The 19,987-nt window shown below is 44.5% G+C and overlaps 1 protein-coding gene across 1 annotated transcript; it reads right to left on the reverse strand.

Annotated features, from left to right (window-relative positions):
- Positions 1 to 292: 292 nt before the first annotated feature.
- LOC135546631 (RAC-beta serine/threonine-protein kinase-like) lies at positions 293 to 19,903 on the reverse strand. The gene is made up of 12 exons (XM_064975217.1): positions 19,826 to 19,903; positions 10,632 to 10,797; positions 10,330 to 10,461; positions 9,931 to 10,042; positions 9,512 to 9,662; positions 8,222 to 8,353; positions 7,224 to 7,289; positions 6,909 to 7,100; positions 6,428 to 6,556; positions 4,827 to 5,041; positions 3,186 to 3,376; positions 293 to 3,033 (listed from the first exon to the last, which is right to left on the reverse strand). The coding sequence occupies exons 2-12, from the start codon at positions 10,675 to 10,677 to the stop codon at positions 2,954 to 2,956; spliced, it is 1,446 nt and encodes a 481-aa protein (XP_064831289.1). The 5' UTR covers positions 10,678 to 10,797; positions 19,826 to 19,903; the 3' UTR covers positions 293 to 2,953.
- Between the last annotated feature and the right edge of the window lie 84 nt (positions 19,904 to 19,987).

Here is a 19,987-nt window from a genome sequence, read left to right on the forward strand (position 1 = left end):
TAGGTGTTTGGTAAACTGGGCAGAGTCAATTAGCCTACATTAATCAACATGGAATTCAAAACATTTACAATACTATGCTTGCTTTATTGGTTTATTTGCATGGAAATTCTTACTTTTTTTGCTGTCATGGTACCCAAATAGACACACAACATACACATCACAGGCTGGGAGCATGGGAGAGCAGCACCCCTAGAGAATTCGGGGTAAAGTGCCTTGCAGATGGGGCACAACGGCAGAAGATAGCATATGGGATATTGAACCCGGTAACCCTAATGAAGAATGAGACACTTCATTAAGTAAAAGTCTTTACTGGCACATAATTGCAAATATTATACTGTAGCAGGTCACACCTGTTACAATGTAAACCTTACAACATGGGGGCTGAAACTGTCTACCAGGACATAGTCTTCCCCCTAAATGATTGCCTGTTATTAAGTTGAGGTTTAGCTGGGGAGGATGTAAAGAATAGGTGGGGAGGATGTAAAGAATTCTTGGTACATCAGCATTGAGATATGACATTCGTGACTACTGATCACATTCAAAATACAGGGAAGCAAGGTAATCACTTAAGCTCCAACTCAAATTCCATCTACAAAGCTGACAATTCTCCTTCTAGCCTACAGATCATCCTACACATCAAGCCTTTTTGGTATTTACATAGCCAGTGAAGAGTTCCATATCGATTGTCTGTGTGTAATGCCTACAGGAGAGGTCAGTGGTGTTGGCTTGCATGTTAGACGTACACACTCTGCACGTTGTTGCCGCCTGTGTGGCTTTACTGCCACTGTCAATTTTAGAAAAAGTCTACAGCACCTCCTCGTGGCCATCCTAACATTGAAGGCAGCGTGAAAGAGATCCATCAGAGGGAGGTTGTTCCTGAAGTCCAGTCCTGCCTTTACAAGGCCTGATTATGGGCTGGTGAAGATAGGGATGTTTCCCATGGCCTCAGCCCTTGCAAACAGCAGTCAGACTGGACTACCCTACTGGAGGTACAGAGGCTAAAGGAAACCGGCATTGAGCACAGACTAGAGAGCTGTTCTACAATGTCCCATCAACCTGCTGCTGTGCATGAGCACACACGCACACACTTTAAAAAAAGGAACACATGAATGATCAAAATGACAAAGAACCAAAAGAAAAAACATGTTTAAACTTATTTTATATATTTTGTTGATATATAAATTTAAATGAGACAATGTCTCCCAAAGTAAGGAATAGTTGGACCACAAATCAATGAAAAGAAACATGGTCTTAATGATCTTTGAGTGAAGGAATCTTTGAAAAGGGCAACAAAAATGAAATACATCACACCACTTGACTGTGAAACACAATGGTTGTTTCACCCAAACCACTTCTCTATAGGTCAGCTATAGGTCAGACAGGGGGTGTACACATGCATTCAGGACAGGTGAATTGTGGGAAGTTCACACAAAGAGGAAGAGTGAGGTAAGAGAGAAATATAAAAATCTGTCCACAAGGGAATACAGTGATAAGCAGAATGACTGCCTTCGAGACAACAACTCCCATTGTTAGGGCAGAGACAAGACCATCTTGTCATTATATACAGCATCTGTTTCACACCAGAGTTAGGGTTTCAATCCATGACGTTAACTCAGTTGACTTCCTATATTAACTGAATTGAACTAACCCCAACCCTAGTTCAATGGTCCTACTCTGACATCCCGACAAATGACTTAATCTGTCACTTACATTACCTTGAAAATACGAACCACAACCTTCAATATCGACCGTTAAATAACTGAAGTGTCAATTTTCTATCAGTCAGTCTAGCCTCATCACAAATAATCAGTGATCCATGATTTAATAGTTTGCATTCTTAAATATGGGAACATCCAAATGATCTTCAAAAAAAAGTAAAAAGATCTTTACATCGATAATTCAAAATAAAAAGTGAAAAGTTTGGAACAAATGATTGACAGCTATTCTCCTGGATATTTCTGCTCAGAACGTGACAGCTACTAGAACAATGTTAATTGCTGTGGTCACTTCTACTCTTCCCCCTTATTTCATCCTGAGCATTCTAACCACCAGAGGAACAAGCTCCACCACCTCTCTTCTTTCCCTTTAAAACTCTCCTCGTCTAGCTGTCATACAGAATCCAAAACAGATACATGCAAATGTATAAACGTAAAACAGATGTTGAGATTCAAATGGTGGTTCATACATTCTCCTTCCACACACTCAAACACATTCATTCACACATGCACAGTGCAAGCAGGGAAATGGCTACCCTCCGAGGTACACACACCCCTCATTCTCTACCCTGACCTGCTTTCTCTCTGTAGGAACAGTCCACACGATTTGTAACAGCAAGTTTTCAGCAAGAGCACTCTTAAAAAAAAAAAAAACTGCAGAAATATGGCTTTTAAAACCGTAACAATCAAAAGAAAAATTAGTTTAAAAATATTTCTCCTTTCATGTGTTTCTTCATTTGTTTGGACTTATTTTTTATCCAGTAGTAAAAACAAAATCTGCAGTGTATGGGAGGTTTTAGGTGTTGCTTGTCAAAGTGTGTGTGTTGGATCGGTGAAGCATGCGTTCGGCTGGTGATGTGGTATCTGCTGGCATAACCCTGGGATGGTGAAGTGCTGTTGATGCTTTGATGTGCCCAGTGTAGTGGTAGTGTGGTGGGTAGACAGGCAGGGTCCTGCAGGCATGGCCAAGGGCAGCCCTGTCCGGTTCCACCTGGTCCCGTCAGAATGAGAGACAAGGCCGCCAGTCTATCCACACAGGCCTGCTGAGGTCAGTCATCATGCTCTTGGATCCATGTTTCCACCGCTTCTCGGTGTCAGAGTGTGTGTGTTGTGCAAGTGTGTTTGTTTGTTTGAGAGAGTGTCAGTTTGTGTCATCCCAATTCCCCAGCAGTGCGAGTGTGTGTGAACGTGTGTTAGCCTGCTTGCTCATGTGAGTGTGTGCACGCATGTGAGAGAGGTCACTCCCGTATGCTGGCAGAGTAAGAGAACTGAGGGAAGTGTGTGCGCTGGTTCTGGTCTTCTGAGTCCAGGCTGTCGTCTGGAGATAACACGAGAGAGAGAGAGAGAGAAAAAACAGGAGATTTACTACAAACTACTTTTTTTTCCAAAACCTGTTTTACAATAAATAAATCACCATCCAGATTTGAAGACATTTTTAACAATGAGACATACAAACACTCCTCATCTTACACTTGTCCGGGGGCGTTACGGTGATGGTTTGTGCTGTGAACTCGTCGTCAAAGTAGCGGGTGTCCGTCTCTGACGTCACCTGGGGCTTGAAGGGAGGCAAGAGCTTCCTCTCTACCACATCCTGCCAGTTGATGCTGGTGAAGAACTTCTGTGTCATTACGTCTTTGGCATCTTCTTGTCCACCTCCAAGCCTACAGAATGATCAGCATCACCATTATATTCTTCACTCAATGTATACTGAAAAAAAATCTCAGAAATGCACAAAAATGTATTTCTCTCAAACTTTGTGCTCAAATTTGTTTACGTCCCTGTTAGTGAGATTTCCTCCTTTGCCAAGAAAATTCATCCACCTGACAGTTGTGGCATGTCAATAAGCTGATTAAACAGCATGATCATTGCACAGGTGCACCTTGTGCTGGGAACAATAAAAGGCCACTCTAAAAAGTACAGTTTTGTTACGCAGCACAATGCACAGATGTATCAAGTTTTGAAGGAGCGTGCAACTGGCACGCTGACTGCATGACCGCGGTCAGAGAATTGAAGATGAATTTCTCTACCATAAGCCGCCTCCAACGTCATTTCACAGAATTTGGCAGTACGCCCAACCAGCCTCACAACCGCAGACCACGTCTAACCATGCCACTCCAGAATCTCCACCTGCGGCATCATCTGAGACCAGCCACCCAGACAGCTGATGAAACCGTGGGTTTGCACAACCGATGGATTTCTGCACAAACTGTCAGAAATCGTCTCAGGGAAGCTCATCTGCACGGTTGTCGTCCTTACCAGGGTCTTGACTTCAGTTTGGCGTCGTAACCAACTTCAGTTGGCAAATGCTCACCTTCGATGGCCACTGGCACACTGGAGAAGTGTACTCTTCATTGTTGAATCTCGGTTTTGTGAGGGCGAGTGGTTTGCTGATGTCAATGTTGTGAACAGTGTGCCCTATGGTGGCAGTGGGGTTATGTAAGGGCAGGTATAAGCTACGGACAACGAACACAATTGCATTTTATCGATTGCAATTTGAATGCAGATATGCCGTGACGAGATCTTGAGGCCCATTGTTGTGTCATTCATCTGCCGCCATCACCTCATGTTTCAGCATGATAATGCACAACCCCATGTAACAAGGACCTGTCAGCTTCCAGGAATTGTGTCAAATGTCCCAGTTCTTCCATGGCCTGCATACTCACCCGACTTGTCACCCATTGAGAATGTTTGGGATGATCTGGGTCGACATGTACGACAGTGTGTTCCAGTTCCCGCCAATATCCAGCAACTTCGCATAGCCATTCAAGAGGAGTGGGATGACATTCCACAGGCCACAATCAACAGTCTGATCAACTCTATGTGAAGGAGATGTGTTGCGCTGCATGAGGCAAATGGTGGTCACACCAGATACTGACTGGTTTTCTGATCCACAACCCTACATCATTTTTTTTAAAGGTATTTGTGACCGACAGATCTACATCTGTATTCCAGTCATGTGAAAGTCACAGATAAAGCTTATCGAATTCATTTAAATTGACTGATTTCTTTATATGAACTGTAACATGTTGCATTCACATTTTTGCTCGGCTTTATATATATATATATATATATATATATATATATTTTTTTTTTAAAGACACCAACACCTACCTCTGCTTGGGGTCCTTTTTAAGCAGGCCAGCAAGCAGTGCCTTGGCTTCGGGGGCCAGGTTCTTGGGGAAGCGGATCTCCTCCATGAGAATCAGCTCAAACAACCGCTCATGGTCCTGGTTGTAGAAGGGCAGTCGACCGCACATCATCTCGTACATGACCACACCTAGACCCCACCAGTCCACCGCTCGGCCGTAGTCATTGTCCTCTAATACCTGCAGGAGAGGGAGAAAGAGCGAGAGAAAGAGGGGGGGAGAGAGCGAGAAAGAGAGGGAGAGAACAAAAAGAGAAATAGCAAATACAATTATGTGGAAGCCAAGGCACGGTGTCTCTTTCTACCTCAGTTGCAATGTAAACGATTACCTACACGACATGACCAAAAGCATGAAAAACAGCCCCATACCTTTATTCCTCCTCCAAACTTTACAGTTGACACTATACATTCAGGCAGGTAGCGTTCTCCTGGCATCCGCCAAACCCAGATTCATCCGACTGAATGCCAGAGAACATGTTTCCACTGCTCCAGGAGTCCAATGGCAGCGAGCTTTACACCACTCCAGCTGACACTTGGTATTATGCATGGTGATCTTAGGCTTGCGTGTGCGGCTACTTGGACATGGAAACCCATTGAACAGTTATTGTGCTGGCATTTCTTCCAGAGGCAGTTTGAAACTCAGTGGGGTGTGTTGCAACCGAGGACATACTATTTTTTAGGCGCTACACGCTTCAGTACTTGGTGGTCCCGTTCTGTGAACTTGTGGCCTACCACTTCGCGGCTGAGCCGTTATTGCTCCGAGATATTTCCACTTCACAATAACAGCACTTACAGTTGACCGGAGCAGCTCTAGCAGGGCAGAAATAAATTTGACAAACTGACTTGTTGGAAAGGTGGCATCCTCTGACGATGCTACGTTAAAAGTCATTGAGCTCTTCAGTAAGGCCATTCTACTTCCAATGTTTGTCTATGGAGATTTCATAGCTGTGTGCTCGATTTTATACACCTGTCAGCAACGGGTGTGGCTGGAATAGCAAAATCCACAAATTTTGAAAGGGTTTCCACATACTTTCGTGTGTGCGTGCTTTGAAGAATTAAATATTTTGATCTGTTTAACACTTTTTTGGTTACTACATGATTCCATGTGTTTTATTTAATTGTGTTGATGTTTTCATTATTATTCCACAATGTAGAAAATAGCTAAAATAAAGAAAAACCCTTGAATGATTGGGTATCCAAACTTTTGACTGGTACTATATATATATATACATATATATCTTGTCTTGGACTGGTTTACAGTCAATAATTGTCTATCCAGCAAAGAATGCTTAGCATACAAGATATATATATATATCTTGTATGCTAAGCATTCTTTGCTGGATAGACAATTATTGACTGTCCAGAATGCTTAGCATACAAGATATATATATATATATATATCTTGTATGCTAAGCATTCTTTGCTGGATAGACAATTATTGACTGTAAACCAGTCCAAGACAAGAAAGCAGCAAGGAACGCATCTGAAATTGTTAACTGGACACACTGCAATGTACTGTTCAAAGCACAATTAGAATGTATGATTTTGTTCACTGTGCTGTAGTTACCTCAGGTGCAAGGTATTCTGGAGTCCCACAAAAGGTCTTCATGGTAGCCCCATCTGTGATTCCCTCTTTACACAGTCCAAAATCTGTGATCTTTATGTGTCCATCTTTATCCAGCATTAAGTTCTCCAGCTAGAAGAGAAAGAGATGAGAACAAGAGTGAGTGAGTGACCACAGGAGAGAGTCAGCAGCAGAAAATACCACTGCTAACATGACAGCTGACTGTAATAAGTGCCACAGACGTACAGGCTTTTCACCAAGAGACTGGGGCTCTTCTAGTGCAGTCTATGGTAGGATTGAGCCTAGACCAATTCAGAAGCACTTTAAATCTAAGACTGGGCTTAATCTTAAAATCAGCCCATATTTCCTATTGTGCAAAATGTTAGTCTTGAGAATATACTTTCAATATGAGGCGGTGCGTGTAAAGGTATGGGCGAGTCAGGGAAACATCAGCCAGACATCCAGTCAGGGAAGCGGTCATTACCTTCAGGTCTCTGTAGACAACGTCCCGTGAGTGGAGGTACTCCAGCGCAGACACAATCTCCGCACCGTAGAACCGTGCCCGGTCTTCTGTGAACACGCGGTCCCGTGACAAGTGAAAGAACAGCTCTCCTCCGTTTGCATATTCCATCACAAAGCATAGCCGGTCATGTGTTTGGAACGCGTATTTCAGTGTCTGTATGTGTGTGGGGGAGGAGACAAGACAGTCAGAATTAGTGACCACTTTTAAATCAGATGTCTACTTGGTGAAATGTAATCAGTGTTCAGTAGGGTCAGATGTTGTCAGTTAGGAACTCACCGTTAAGAAGGGATGCCTCGTATTCTGAAGGACTCTGCTTTCTGTTACCGTGTGTGCTACCTCATCCTTATGGAACACATCACACAAAAACACACCATGATGGACAGATACACTCAGCAGTGGACAACTGGATAACTGGATATGGACTTCTGGGCTACTCAAGAACCCAAAATAGAACCTTGAAGTAACTGTGCATAATTAGTGCTGTGGCTCACTTGGTAATGCAAGGGATGTGGGTTCGATTCCCACAGGGGACCAGTACGAACAAATATGAAAATGTATGCACTCACTACTGTAAATCACTCCGGATAAGAGCGTCTGCTAAATGACTGAAATGAAAAAGGAAAATGTCATCAAAATCAAGACTTCCAGGGAAATGGTGCACGGCTCAGATTCACAAAACACCTCTAACGCAAAATCTTAAGAAGCTTCTTAAGAAATAAAAAAAATATTAATGACAATGTTTGTTGCTAGGCAACCAGTTTAACTAGCTATCTAGCTAGCAATGGCAATCATGTTAGCATAATTCGTACTGAGATCACTGTTCTAAAACACGTTCTTGGGTTTAAAATAATCAATACTGAAACTTTCAGATTAAGTTTGTGAGTAAATTAAACATGTTCAATTGCTTTCATGAGCTTATTCTCTCACTGCCTTGGACACGGCCATAACGGTTAACCATCTTGGAATTAATTTCCAAGGACATTATTTCTTTTTAACTTTTTGCTTAAGGAGAAACATTAGAAACAGCTAAAGCAAATTTCCAATAATCTTTGAGGAATAGAAACTTTGCTTAACTTTCTTCTTAAGTCTGTAGTTAAGGAGAAAAAAGTCATTTCTTAAGGTTTTGTGAATCTGGGCCCAGTAGTCTTTTCCCTATGTAGTGCAATACTACTTTTGACCAGCGCCCTATGGGTCCTGGTAATGCCCTATATAAGGAACCACTTTGGACGCATCTGTCTGAGCAACTGCCAGTCTCTTTGATGCCAAATGGTTACCTTAGCGATTATGACTTCTTTCCTCAGGATCTTCATGGCGTAGTACATCCCTGTGGCCTTCTCCTTCACCAGGATCACCTTCCCAAACGTCCCCTTCCCCAGCAGCTTCAGGTAGTCAAAGTCACTCATGGTCTGTGGGGGGTGTGGGGGACACAAACACCTTAAGGGTTCAAATCTCAGTCTTCTTCAAGACAGTTTGGATAACAGGATTTATTTGACCATGACAATTACAGCTTATGAGTAATAAAGAGTTTACATAGACCTGCACAACGGTTTTAGATGAAGAACGGGCAGAGAATGGAGCAGAAAACGCACCAACACACACTATGGCCCAGGTCACATAGGGAGATGGTAAACCCGCTGTGATGAGGTACTGTTACTAAGGAGTAGTAGATACTTTGAACTAGGATGCAGAGGTTCCAATGGACAAAAGCAGCCACATCTAGAGGAGGGCTGTTGGACAAACACAAAGAGCACTGAGAGGTCTGCAAGGTTGGTAGAGGGACAGGAGGACACTGACACGTCTGCTAGGGGGACACTGACACGTCTGCCAGGTTGGTAGGGGGACACTGACACGTCTGCCAGGTTGGTAGGGGGACACTGACACGTCTGCCAGGTTGGTAGGGGGACAGGAGAACACCGACAGGTCTGCCAGGTTGGTAGGGGGACAGGAGAACACCGACAGGTCTGCCAGGTTGGTAGGGGGACAGGAGAACACCGACAGGTCTGCTAGGTTGGTAGGGGGACAGGAGAACACAGACAGGTCTGCCAGGTTGGTAGGGGACACTGACAGGTCTGCCAGGTTGGTAGGGGGACAGGAGAACACAGACAGGTCTGCCAGGTTGGTAGGGGGACAGGAGAACACAGACAGGTCTGCTAGGTTGGTAGGGGGACAGGAGAACACCGACAGGTCTGCTAGGTTGGTAGGGGGACAGGAGAACACAGACAGGTCTGCCAGGTTGGTAGGGGGACACTGACAGGTCTGCCAGGTTGGTAGGGGGACAGGAGAACACAGACAGGTCTGCCAGGTTGGTAGGGGGACAGGAGAACACAGACAGGTCTGCCAGGTTGGTAGGGGGACAGGAGAACACCGACAGGTCTGCCAGGTTGGTAGGGGGACAGGAGAACACCGACAGGTCTGCCAGGTTGGTAGGGGGACAGGAGAACACCGACAGGTCTGCCAGGTTGGTAGGGGAACAGGAGAACACCGACAGGTCTGCCAGGTTGGTAGGGGGACAGGAGAACACCGACAGGTCTGCTAGGTTGGTAGGGGGACAGGAGAACACTGACCACTTTGTTGCGGGACTTGGACATGGCCACCTCCATCTCCTCCATGCCGCTGCAGTCGCTGGTGGAGCCAAACGTTATGTCCATGGGAGCCTCTTCCACTCGCGTCTTCAGGCCGTTGGCCACCGCTTGGATCGCCCGCATCCATTCCTCCCTGGAAGGGGAGAGGGAGTTCAATGTAGACCACTTCAAGCCCAAAAGACATGAATCTACACTGACTGAGTGTGTGTGTGGATACGGTGGGTATGAGGGTGATTAACTAGTGAAGTCACTAATGGGGTCAATTGCAGACCTCTAATCCTGAAAGTTGGTGAAGTAAAAATAACAACTTGTAGAAGGAGGGCATTGCCCAGTTTACAGATAAACAAATACCCAGTCAACTCTTCCACATTGTCCCTGCCTCTGGAACTTTCCGTTCTCACCTTTCCTCGTTACTCTCCACGTGGAAGGTGCGCTCTATGACTGTGGTCCACTGTAGGCAGCGGATGACAAACGTGTTGGGCCTGGGCCGTTCTGTCTTCATCAGCTGGCACTCTGCAGACAGGGAGTAAGAGAGAGGTTTGAGTGTGCTACTGTAGACACTGGGTGAATCTCAACAGTCTTCCCCCGATTCCTCTCCTCCCATTCTCTCTACACCTCCTTAAAACAGTAGCTCATGAAGTGAGGAGAGGATTCAAGGAGAGGAAACTGTTCTTCCTGCTGACGGACACAAGGAATCAAAGGAGAGCCAATCTGTGTGAACATGACTAGGAAACTCATCATCATCATCATCATCATCCAAGTACCACCAGGCTCTAGAAGTTGGCCCAGAAATGACCAACCTGCCACAGAGAAGTTGTTGAGGGGTGGGAGGCTGTGGTCGGACGACATCTCTGGTTTCTCCTTGTAGCCGATGAAGGAGCCATCACTCTTCAGGATGAAGTACCGCGGCCTCCACGTCTTAATGTACTCTCCTGCAGGAAGAAGGGCATGTTGAGAGGGGGGGAGAGAGAGAGGGGCAGAGTGAGAGAGAGAGGCACATGAGCCATACATATTAGGGTTAAACTAATTCTGAGTGGACTCACAGTGTCCTAGAAACAGAGACACTGTGAGACCGCGATGAGTGAAGCTCATCTCAGCTCACCCCTCTTATGGAGCCAGCCCTCTCTGACCACACTGATGTCATTCATGCTGGGGCGGAGGACTGCTGGGGCTCAGGGTGGGGGTCACAGGGGAAATACAGGGAAGGGGAGCTGTGACTGCTGGGGAAGGGAGTCAGATGCGTCTCTGACGAAAATGTCTCACAGTGCCTAGGGGACAGAAAGATCAAAGATACCAAGATATTAACCACAATTGAAAGAGGATACATTTTCATAATAAACAACATTTTTGAAAATACCCGAATACTCATTGTAGGTTTATGACAATGGAAAATGATTGTCCGCATGACGATTACATAAATGTCACCTCTTCAAGATGTATGTAATGTAAACTTTAAATTAGAGGCATGGTCAGATGTCTAACAGTGACTTTCCTATTTTCCGTACCCAGTTTAACTTATCCAGGTACGGTTGCAAGATTGTCAGCTCAGGGGACCAAGGTGAAAATCTGTCATTCTAACCCTGAACAAGGCAGTTAACCCACCGTTCCTAGACAGTCATTGAAAATAAGAATGTGTTCTTAACTGACTTGCCTAGTTAAATAAAAGGTATATAAAAAATATAAAAAATGATTTTAAAATCGGCGCCCAAAAATACCGATTTCCGATTGTCATGAAAACTTGAAATCGACCCCAATTAATCGGCCCTAATCAATCAGCCATTCTGATTAATCGGTCGACCACTAGTACATACCCCAACCAGAAGCCATGGATTACAGGCAACATTGGAACTGAGCTAAAGGGTAGAGCTGCCGCTTTCAAGGTGCGGGACTCTAACCCGGAAGCTTATAAGAAATCCTGCTATGCCCTGCGACAAACCATCAAACAGGCAAAGCAAACAATACGGGGCTAAGATTGGCTCCGATGCTAGTCTTATGTGGCAGGGTGTGCAAACTATTAGACTACAAAGGGAAGCACAGCCGCGAGCTACCCAGTGACACGAGCCTACCAGACGAGCTAAAAATCACTTCTATGCTCGCTTCAAGGCAAGCAACACTGAGGAATGCATGAGAGCATCAGCTGTTCCGGACAACTGTGTGATCACGCTCTCCTTAGCCGACGGAGAGCGCAACACTCACGTCCGTAGCCATGAAGTGTTTTGAAAGGCTGGTAATGGCTCACATCAACACCATTATCCCAGAAACACTACACCCACTCCAATTTGCATACCGCCTAAACAGATCCACAGATGATGCAATCTTTATTGCACTCCACACTGGCCTTTCGCACCTGGACAAAAGGAACACCTATGTGAGAATGCTATTCATTGACTACAGCTCAGCGTTCAACACCATAGCTTAGTGATGAGCTTTGACGGTACCAAGGATTCTGGAACTAAACACCTCCCTCTGCAACTGGTTCCTGGACTTCCTGACAGGCCACCCCCAGGTGGTGAGAGTAGGTAGCAACACATCTGCCACACTGATCCTCAACACTGGAGTTCCCCAGGAGTGCATGCTCAGTCCCCTCCTGTACTCCCTGTTCACCCACGACTGCATGGCCAGGCACGACTCCAACACCATCATTAAGTTTTCAGACGACACAACAGTGGTAGGCCTGATCACAGACAACGACGAGACAGCCCATAGGAGGTGGTAAGAGACCTGGCAAGGTGGTGCCAGAATAACAACCTATCCCTCAATGTAACCAAGACTAAGTAGATGATTGTGGACTACAGGAAAAGGAGGACCGAGCACACCCCCATTCTCATTGACAGGGATGTAGTGGAGCAAGTTGAGAGCTTCAAGTTCCTTGGTGTCCACATCGCCAATAAACTAGAATGGTCCAAGTACACAAAGACAGTAGTCAAGAGGGCACAACAAAGCCTATTCCCCCTCAGGAAACTAAAAAGATTTGGCATGGGTATTCAGATCCTCAAAAGGTTCTACAGCTGCACCACCGACAGCATCCTGACTGGTACGGCAATTGCTCGGCATCCGACCGCAAGCTACTACAGAGGGTAGTGCGTATGGCCCAGTACATCACTGGGGCAAAGCAGCCTGCCTTCCAGGACCTCGACACCAGGCAGTGTCAGAGGAAGCCCCTAAAAATTGTCAGACCCCCAGCCACCCCAGTCATAGACCGTTCTCTCTACTTCCGCATAAAGGCTTCTCAACAGTTATTACCCCCAAGGCATAAGACTCCTGAACAGATAATCAAATGGCTACCCGGACTATTTGTGTTGTCCCCCCCACCCACCCCAACCCCTCTTTCATGCTGCTGCTACAATCTGTTCATCATACATGCATTGTCACTTTAAACATATCTATATGTAAATACTACCTCAATCAGCCCGACTAACCGGTGCCTGTATGTAGCCTCTCTACTGTAATAGCCTCGCTACTAGCTTAGCTACTGTTATTTTTCACTGTTGTTTTTATTTCTTACTAACCTATTGTTAGCCTAATACATTTTTTGCACTGTTGGTTAGAGCCTGTAAGTAAGCATTTCACTGTAAGGTCTACAGCTGTTATATTCGAGGCACGTGATAAAAAAAAATTAAAAAAAACTTTGATTTGATTAAACAAAAGCGCATTCGCGAAAAAAAGTACCTAACCATAAACATCAATGGCTTTCTGAAAATCAATACACAGAAGTATATATTTTTAAACCTGCATACTTAGTTAAAAGAAATGTCCTATTAGCAGGCAATATTACCAAGGGAAATTGTGCCTCTTCTCTTGCGTTCATTGCACGCAGAGTCAGGGTACAGTTGAAGTTGGAAGATTAAATACACTTAGGTTGGAGTCATTAAAACTCATTTTTCCAAACACTCCACACAATTCTTGTTAAACTATAGTTTTGGCAAGTCGGTTCGGACATTACTTTGTGCATGACACAAGTAATTTTTCCAACAATTGTTTACAGACAGATTATTTCACTGTATCACAATTCCAGTGGGTCAGAAGTTTACATGCACCAAGTTGACTTTGCCTTTAAACAGCTTGGAAAATTCCAGAAAATTGTGTCATGGCTTTAGAAGCTTCTGATAATACATAATTTCAGTCAATTGGAGGTGTACCTGTGGATGCATTTCAAGGCCCTTCAAACCCAGTGCCTCTTTGCTTGACATCATGGGAAAATCAAAAAGAAATCAACCAAGACATCAGAAAATAAAAAGTAGACATCCACAAGTCTGGTTCATCCTTGGGAGCAATTTTCAAATGCCTGAAGGTACCACGTTCATCTGTACAAACAGTAGTACGCAGGTATAAACACCATGGGACCATGCAGCCATCATACCGCTCAGGAAGGAGACGCGTTCAGTCTCCTAGAGATGAACCTACTTTGGTGCGAAAAATCTCAGAGCAACAGTAAAAGACCTTTTGATGATGCTGGAGGAAACAGGTACAAAAGCATCTATATCCACAGTAAAACGAGTCCTATACAGACATAACTTGAAAGGCCGCTCAGCAAGGAAGAAGCCACTGCTCCAAAACCGCCATTAAAAAGTCAGACTACTGCTTGCAACTGAACATTGGGACACAGATCGTACTTTTTGGAGAAATGTCATCTGGTCTGATCAAACAAAATTACATAATGACCATTGTTATGTTTGGCAGAAAAAGGGGGATGCTTGCAAGCCGAAGAACAAATGGGTCATCCAAATGGACAATTACCCCAAGAATACTTCCAAAGATGTGGCAAAATGGCTTAAGGACAACAAAGTCAAGGTATTGGAGTGGCCATCACAAAGCCCTGACCTCAATCATATAGAAGATTTGTGGGCAGAACTGAAAGTGTGTGTGAGCAAGGAGGCCTACAAACCTGACTCAGTTACACCAGCTCTGTCAGGAGGAATGGGCCAAAATTCACCCAACTTATTGTGGGAAGCTTGTGGAAGGCTACCCGAAACGTTGGACCCAAGTTAAACAATTTAAAGGCAATGCTACCAAATACTAATTGAGTGTATGTAAACTTCTGACCGACTGGGAATGTGATGAAAGAAATAATAGCTGAAATAAATCATTCGCTTTACTATTATTCTGACATTTAACATTCTTAAAATAGTGGTTATCCTAACTGACCGAAGACAAGGAATTTTTACTAGGATTAGGATTAAAATGACAGGAATTGTGAAAAACTGAGTTTAAATGTATTTTGCTAAGGTGTATGTAAACTTCAGACTTCAACTGTATATAAAAAACATATAAAATAATCATAAGGGCCTCCTGGGTGGCGCAGCGGTCTAGGGCACTGCATCGCAGCGGTCTAGGGCACTGCGGCGCAGCGGTCTAGGGCACTGCATCGCAGCGGTCTAGGGCACTGCATCGCAGCGGTCTAGGGCACTGCATCGCAGCGGTCTAGGGCACTGCATCGCAGCGGTCTAGGGCACTGCATCGCAGCGCTAGCTGTGCCACCAGAGTCTCTGGGTTCGCGCCCAGGCTCTGTCGCAGCCGGCCGCGACCGGGAGGTCTGTGGGGCGACGCACAATTGGCCCAGTGTCGTCCGGGTTAGGGAGGACTTGGCGGTAGGGATATCCTTGTCTCATCGCGCACCAGCGTCTCCTGTGGCGGGCCGGGCGCAGTGCACGCTAACCAAGGTCTGGGTTTCTGGGTTTGATGAGCGCTCTGTTAAGAAGCAGTGCGGCTTGGTTGGGTTTCGGAGGACACATGGCTTTTGCCCTTAGTCTCTCCCGAGCCCGTACGGGAGTTGTAGCGATGAGACAATATAGTAATTACTAACAATTGGATATCACGAAATTGGGGGGAAAAGGGGGTAAAATAAAAAATATTAATAAAATAATCAAAAACGGCCAATTAAATCGGTATTCAGCTTTTTCTGGTCCTCCAATAATCGGTATCGGCGTTGAAAAATCATAGTCAGTCGACCTCTATGACAGATAGGGTAGGGTACAGTACTGGTACTCTGGTGATGCCAGGTAAAGAGATGAGACATGCTCTCTGCAGGTATGGCACTTGCGATATGTCTCTATCCAAGGGATGGGCAACATGCCTGAACACTGCAGTGTCAAATAAAACTGTATTTGCTCGGAATATACGTCCTAGGAATCAGTCTGGCCCTGTGGCCTTGTGAATGTTGACCTGTTTAAAAGGTCTTACATCGGCTACGGAGAGAGTGATCACAGTCGTTCGGAACAGCTGATGCTCCCAAGCATCTACCAAAGCACAATTCAAATTGCAGGTCATCATGTCACGGTGTGAATTTCAAGGAATCACAAGCAAAGTTGTTCCGCTTCAAAGGATGAGCTTTTCCCTACATCTACTAATAGGCCAGTCGTCTGTGGCGATCCTAAACATTCTGCTTACCAGCTCCATGATCATGGCAAGATGGCAGAAATAGCATAACATTATACATTTTAGTCATTTTGCAGACAAGCTGATCCAGAGCAACTTACAGAAACAATTAGGGTTATGTGCCTTGCTCAAGGGCAATATCGGCAGATTTTTAACCTTGGGGATTCAAACCAGCGACCTTTGGTTACTGTCCCAAATCTCTTTTTTTATTTTACCTTTATTTAACCAGGTAGGCAAGTTGAGAACAAGTTCTCATTTACAATTGCGACCTGGCCAAGATAAAGCAAAGCAGTTCGACACATACAACGACACAGAGTTACACATGGAGTAAAACAAACATACAGTCAATAAAACAGTATAAACAAGTCTATATACGATGTGAGCAAATGAGGTGAGATAGGGGAGGTAAAGGCAAAAAAAAAGGCCATGGTGGCAAAGTAAATACAATATAGCAAGTAAAACACTGGAATGGTAGATTTGCAATGGAAGAATGTACAAAGTAGAAATAAAAATAATGGGGTGCAAAGGAGCAAAAATAAATAAATAAATAAATAAATACAGTAGGGAAAGAGGTAGTGGTTTGGGCTAAATTATAGGTGGGCTATGTACAGGTGCAGTAATCTGTGAGCTGCTCTGACAGTTGGTGCTTAAAGCTAGTGAGGGAGATAAGTGTTTCCAGTTTCAGAGATTTTTGTAGTTCGTTCCAGTCATTGGCAGCAGAGAACTGGAAGGAGAGGCGGCCAAAGAAATAATTGGTTTTGGGGGTGACTAGAGAGATATGCCTGCTGGAGCGTGTGCTACAGGTGGGAGATGCTATGGTGACCAGCGAGCTGAGATAAGGGGGGACTTTACCTAGCAGGGTCTTGTAGATGACATGGAGCCAGTGGGTTTGGCGACGAGTAAGAAGCGAGGGCCAGCCAACGAGAGCGTACAGGTCGCAATGGTGGGTAGTATATGGGGATTTGCTGACAAAACGGATTGCACTGTGATAGACTGCATCCAATTTGTTGAGTAGGGTATTGGAGGCTATTTTGTAAATGACGTCGCCAAAGTCGAGGATTGGTAGGATGGTCAGTTTTACAACGGTATATTTGGCAGCATGAGTGAAGGATGCTTTGTTGCGAAATAGGAAGCCAATTCTAGATTTAACTTTGGATTGGAGATGTTTGATATGGGTCTGGAAGGAGAGTTTACAGTCTAACCAGACACCTACGTATTTGTAGTTGTCCACGTATTCTAAGTCAGAGCCGTCCAGAGTAGTGATGTTGGACAGGCGGGTAGGTGTAGGTAGCGATCGGTTGAAGAGCATGCATTTAGTTTTACTTGTATTTAAGAGCAATTGGAGGCCACGGAAGGAGAGTTGTATGGCATTGAAGCTTGCCTGGAGGGTTGTTAACACAGTGTCCAAAGAAGGGCCAGAAGTATACAGAACGGTGTCGTCTGCGTAGAGGTGGAGCAGAGACTCACCAGCAGCAAGAGCGACCTCATTGATGTATACAGAGAAGAGAGTCTGTCCAAGAATTGAACCCTGTGGCACCCCCATAGAGACTGCCAGGGGTCCGGACAGCAGACCCTCCGATTTGACACACTGAACTCCATCAGAGAAGTAGTTGGTGAACCAGGCGAGGCAATCATTTGAGAAACCAAGGCTGTCAAGTCTGCCGATGAGGATGTGGTGATTGACAGAGTCGAAAGTCTTGGCCAGATCAATGAATACGGCTGCACAGTAATGTTTCTTACCGATGGCGGTTAAGATATCGTTTAGGACCTTGAGCGTGGCTGAGGTGCACCCATGACCAGCTCTGAAACCAGATTGCATAGCAGAGAAGGTATGGTGAGATTCTAAATGGTCGGTAATCTGTTTGTTGACTTGGCTTTCGAAGACCTTAGAAAGGTATGGTAGGATAGATATAGGTCTGTAGCAGTTTGGGTCAAGAGTGTCCCCCCCTTTGAAGAGGAGGATGACCGCAGCTGCTTTCCAATCTTTGGGAATCTCAGACGACACAAAAGAGAGGTTGAACAGGCTAGTAATAGGGGTTTCAACAATTCCGGCAGATAATTTTAGAAAGAAAGGGTCCAGATTGTCTAGCCCGGCTGATTTGTAGGGTCCAGATTTTGCAGCTCTTTCAGAACATCAGCTGAACGGATTTGGGAGAAGGAGAAATGGGGAAAGCTTGGGCGAGTTGCTGTGGGGGGTGCAGTGCTGTTGACCGGGGTAGGAGTAGCCAGGTGGAAAGCATGGCCAGCCGCAGAAAAATGCTTATTGAAATTCTCAATTATGGTGGATTTATCAGTGGTGACAGTGTTTTCTATCTTCAGTGCAGTGTGCAGCTGGGAGGAGGTGTTCTTATTCTCCATGGACTTTACAGTGTCCCAGAACATTGAGTTTGTGTTGCAGGAAGCAAATTTCTGCTTGAAAAAGCTAGCCTTGGCTTTTCTAACTGCCTGTGTATAATGGTTTCCAGCTTCCCCAAACAGCTGCATATCACAGGGGCTGTTCGATGCTAATGCAAAACACCATGGGATGTTTTTGTGTTGGTTAAGGGCAGTCAGGTCTGGGGAGAACCAAGGGCTATATCTGTTCCTGGTTCTAAATTTCTTGAATGGGGCATGTTTATTTAAGATGGTTAGGAAAACATTTAAAAAAATAAAAAATAAAGTTCTCTTAAATGAAAACTCCAACCAAAACCTATTAGTCCATTGTTGATATAGTCCCAAAATGTTTTGCTTGTCAGCAATCAAGTTCTCAACTTTCAAAATTGACTAATTTAAAATAAGTGATAGTTTTTGGGGGAACCAGCATTATCAGTGCCTAGAAACATACAAAGGATAACATGTTCTGCTTCAGGCTCGGCTCCATCATTCTAACCATATACTATTGGGTGATGGGAGAGTCGTCAAATGTTCAATGTTTATCTGTTAGCACAATAAAACTACTAACAGTGGGAGGGGCCAGGCATTACACAGAAGTGACTGATGTGTCTGTTTGAACAGTATTGTTTGCAGAGATAAAATCCAATGGATCCCTTCCACTCAGTCAATTTCAAATATATTATTAAACTAATCAAGTGTAAATATGTTGGCTATTTAATGGCTTAATTTTGATTATGGAATTCGGTACTAGTTAGCCACTTGAATTGATACAAATTCAAAAACCGTTAGACTTCAAACAGCATCGACTAGGTGGGTTTCTAATTTTAAAAACAATACTAAGTTTTGGGTGATACAACTTAGCTAAATAACGTTACTGAATGAAACTGGGCTAATTGGGCTACTTCCACTGAAGCGGACAAGCCTCAAATGCTGGGCCTTTTCAGAGTAACGTTATGTCGAGCAGTGACCCTGGGTCGATATTAGCCGACTCAACTCATCATAAATCGTGGAGTTCAGTTTAATCGGCTAGGTCGATATCTACACCTGCCCCAGTCATAATGTTGTTGACAGATAAAACGAGACAACTGCATGGAGGTGTGGGTGAATAAACAGCAATGACACCTGGATAATGGTTCGTTAACACACTCTTCGAACTGAGTTTGTCTCGGTCAGACCTGCTGTGAACAATGGCCGGTTAGCTAGCCATCTACTGTAGTACTGTTAGCAAGCGTACCTAGCTACCAATGACTGATGTTTACAAAATTAATTGACCTCTACCAGTGATCACACTGCCTCCAAAAAACAACCAACGAATGTCCGCTGAGCTTGTTTTTCTTCCAACAAGGGCGGCATGTTGTCGCAGGTTAGTTACCTACTAACAAGATAGTAAAACGGATGGGTCGGGTGAACTCGCGAAATTGTACGTTAGTTGCGGCTAGTCAACTTTTAAATAATTACAAATATTTATGATTGAGTTACAGTTTATATCTATTCATTTTAAGTATTATTGATCTCCCTTTTACGTTATAAAAAAATATTTGCTTTTACCTTCAGTCCCTTGTTATTGCTGGTGCTTCAGTTATATCACAGATAGAACAAGGAGACAGATATTTCACTGGATGTATATATGTGAAGCATCCGGTTGAAGTTTCCACTCACTACCAAATATGGTAATGAAAGGAAGCCCACTGGCGGCAATGGGGGAATATG

The sequence above is a fragment of the Oncorhynchus masou genome, chromosome 9, assembly GCF_036934945.1.
Source record: "Oncorhynchus masou masou isolate Uvic2021 chromosome 9, UVic_Omas_1.1, whole genome shotgun sequence".
NCBI classification, from domain to species: Eukaryota; Metazoa; Chordata; class Actinopteri; order Salmoniformes; family Salmonidae; genus Oncorhynchus; species Oncorhynchus masou.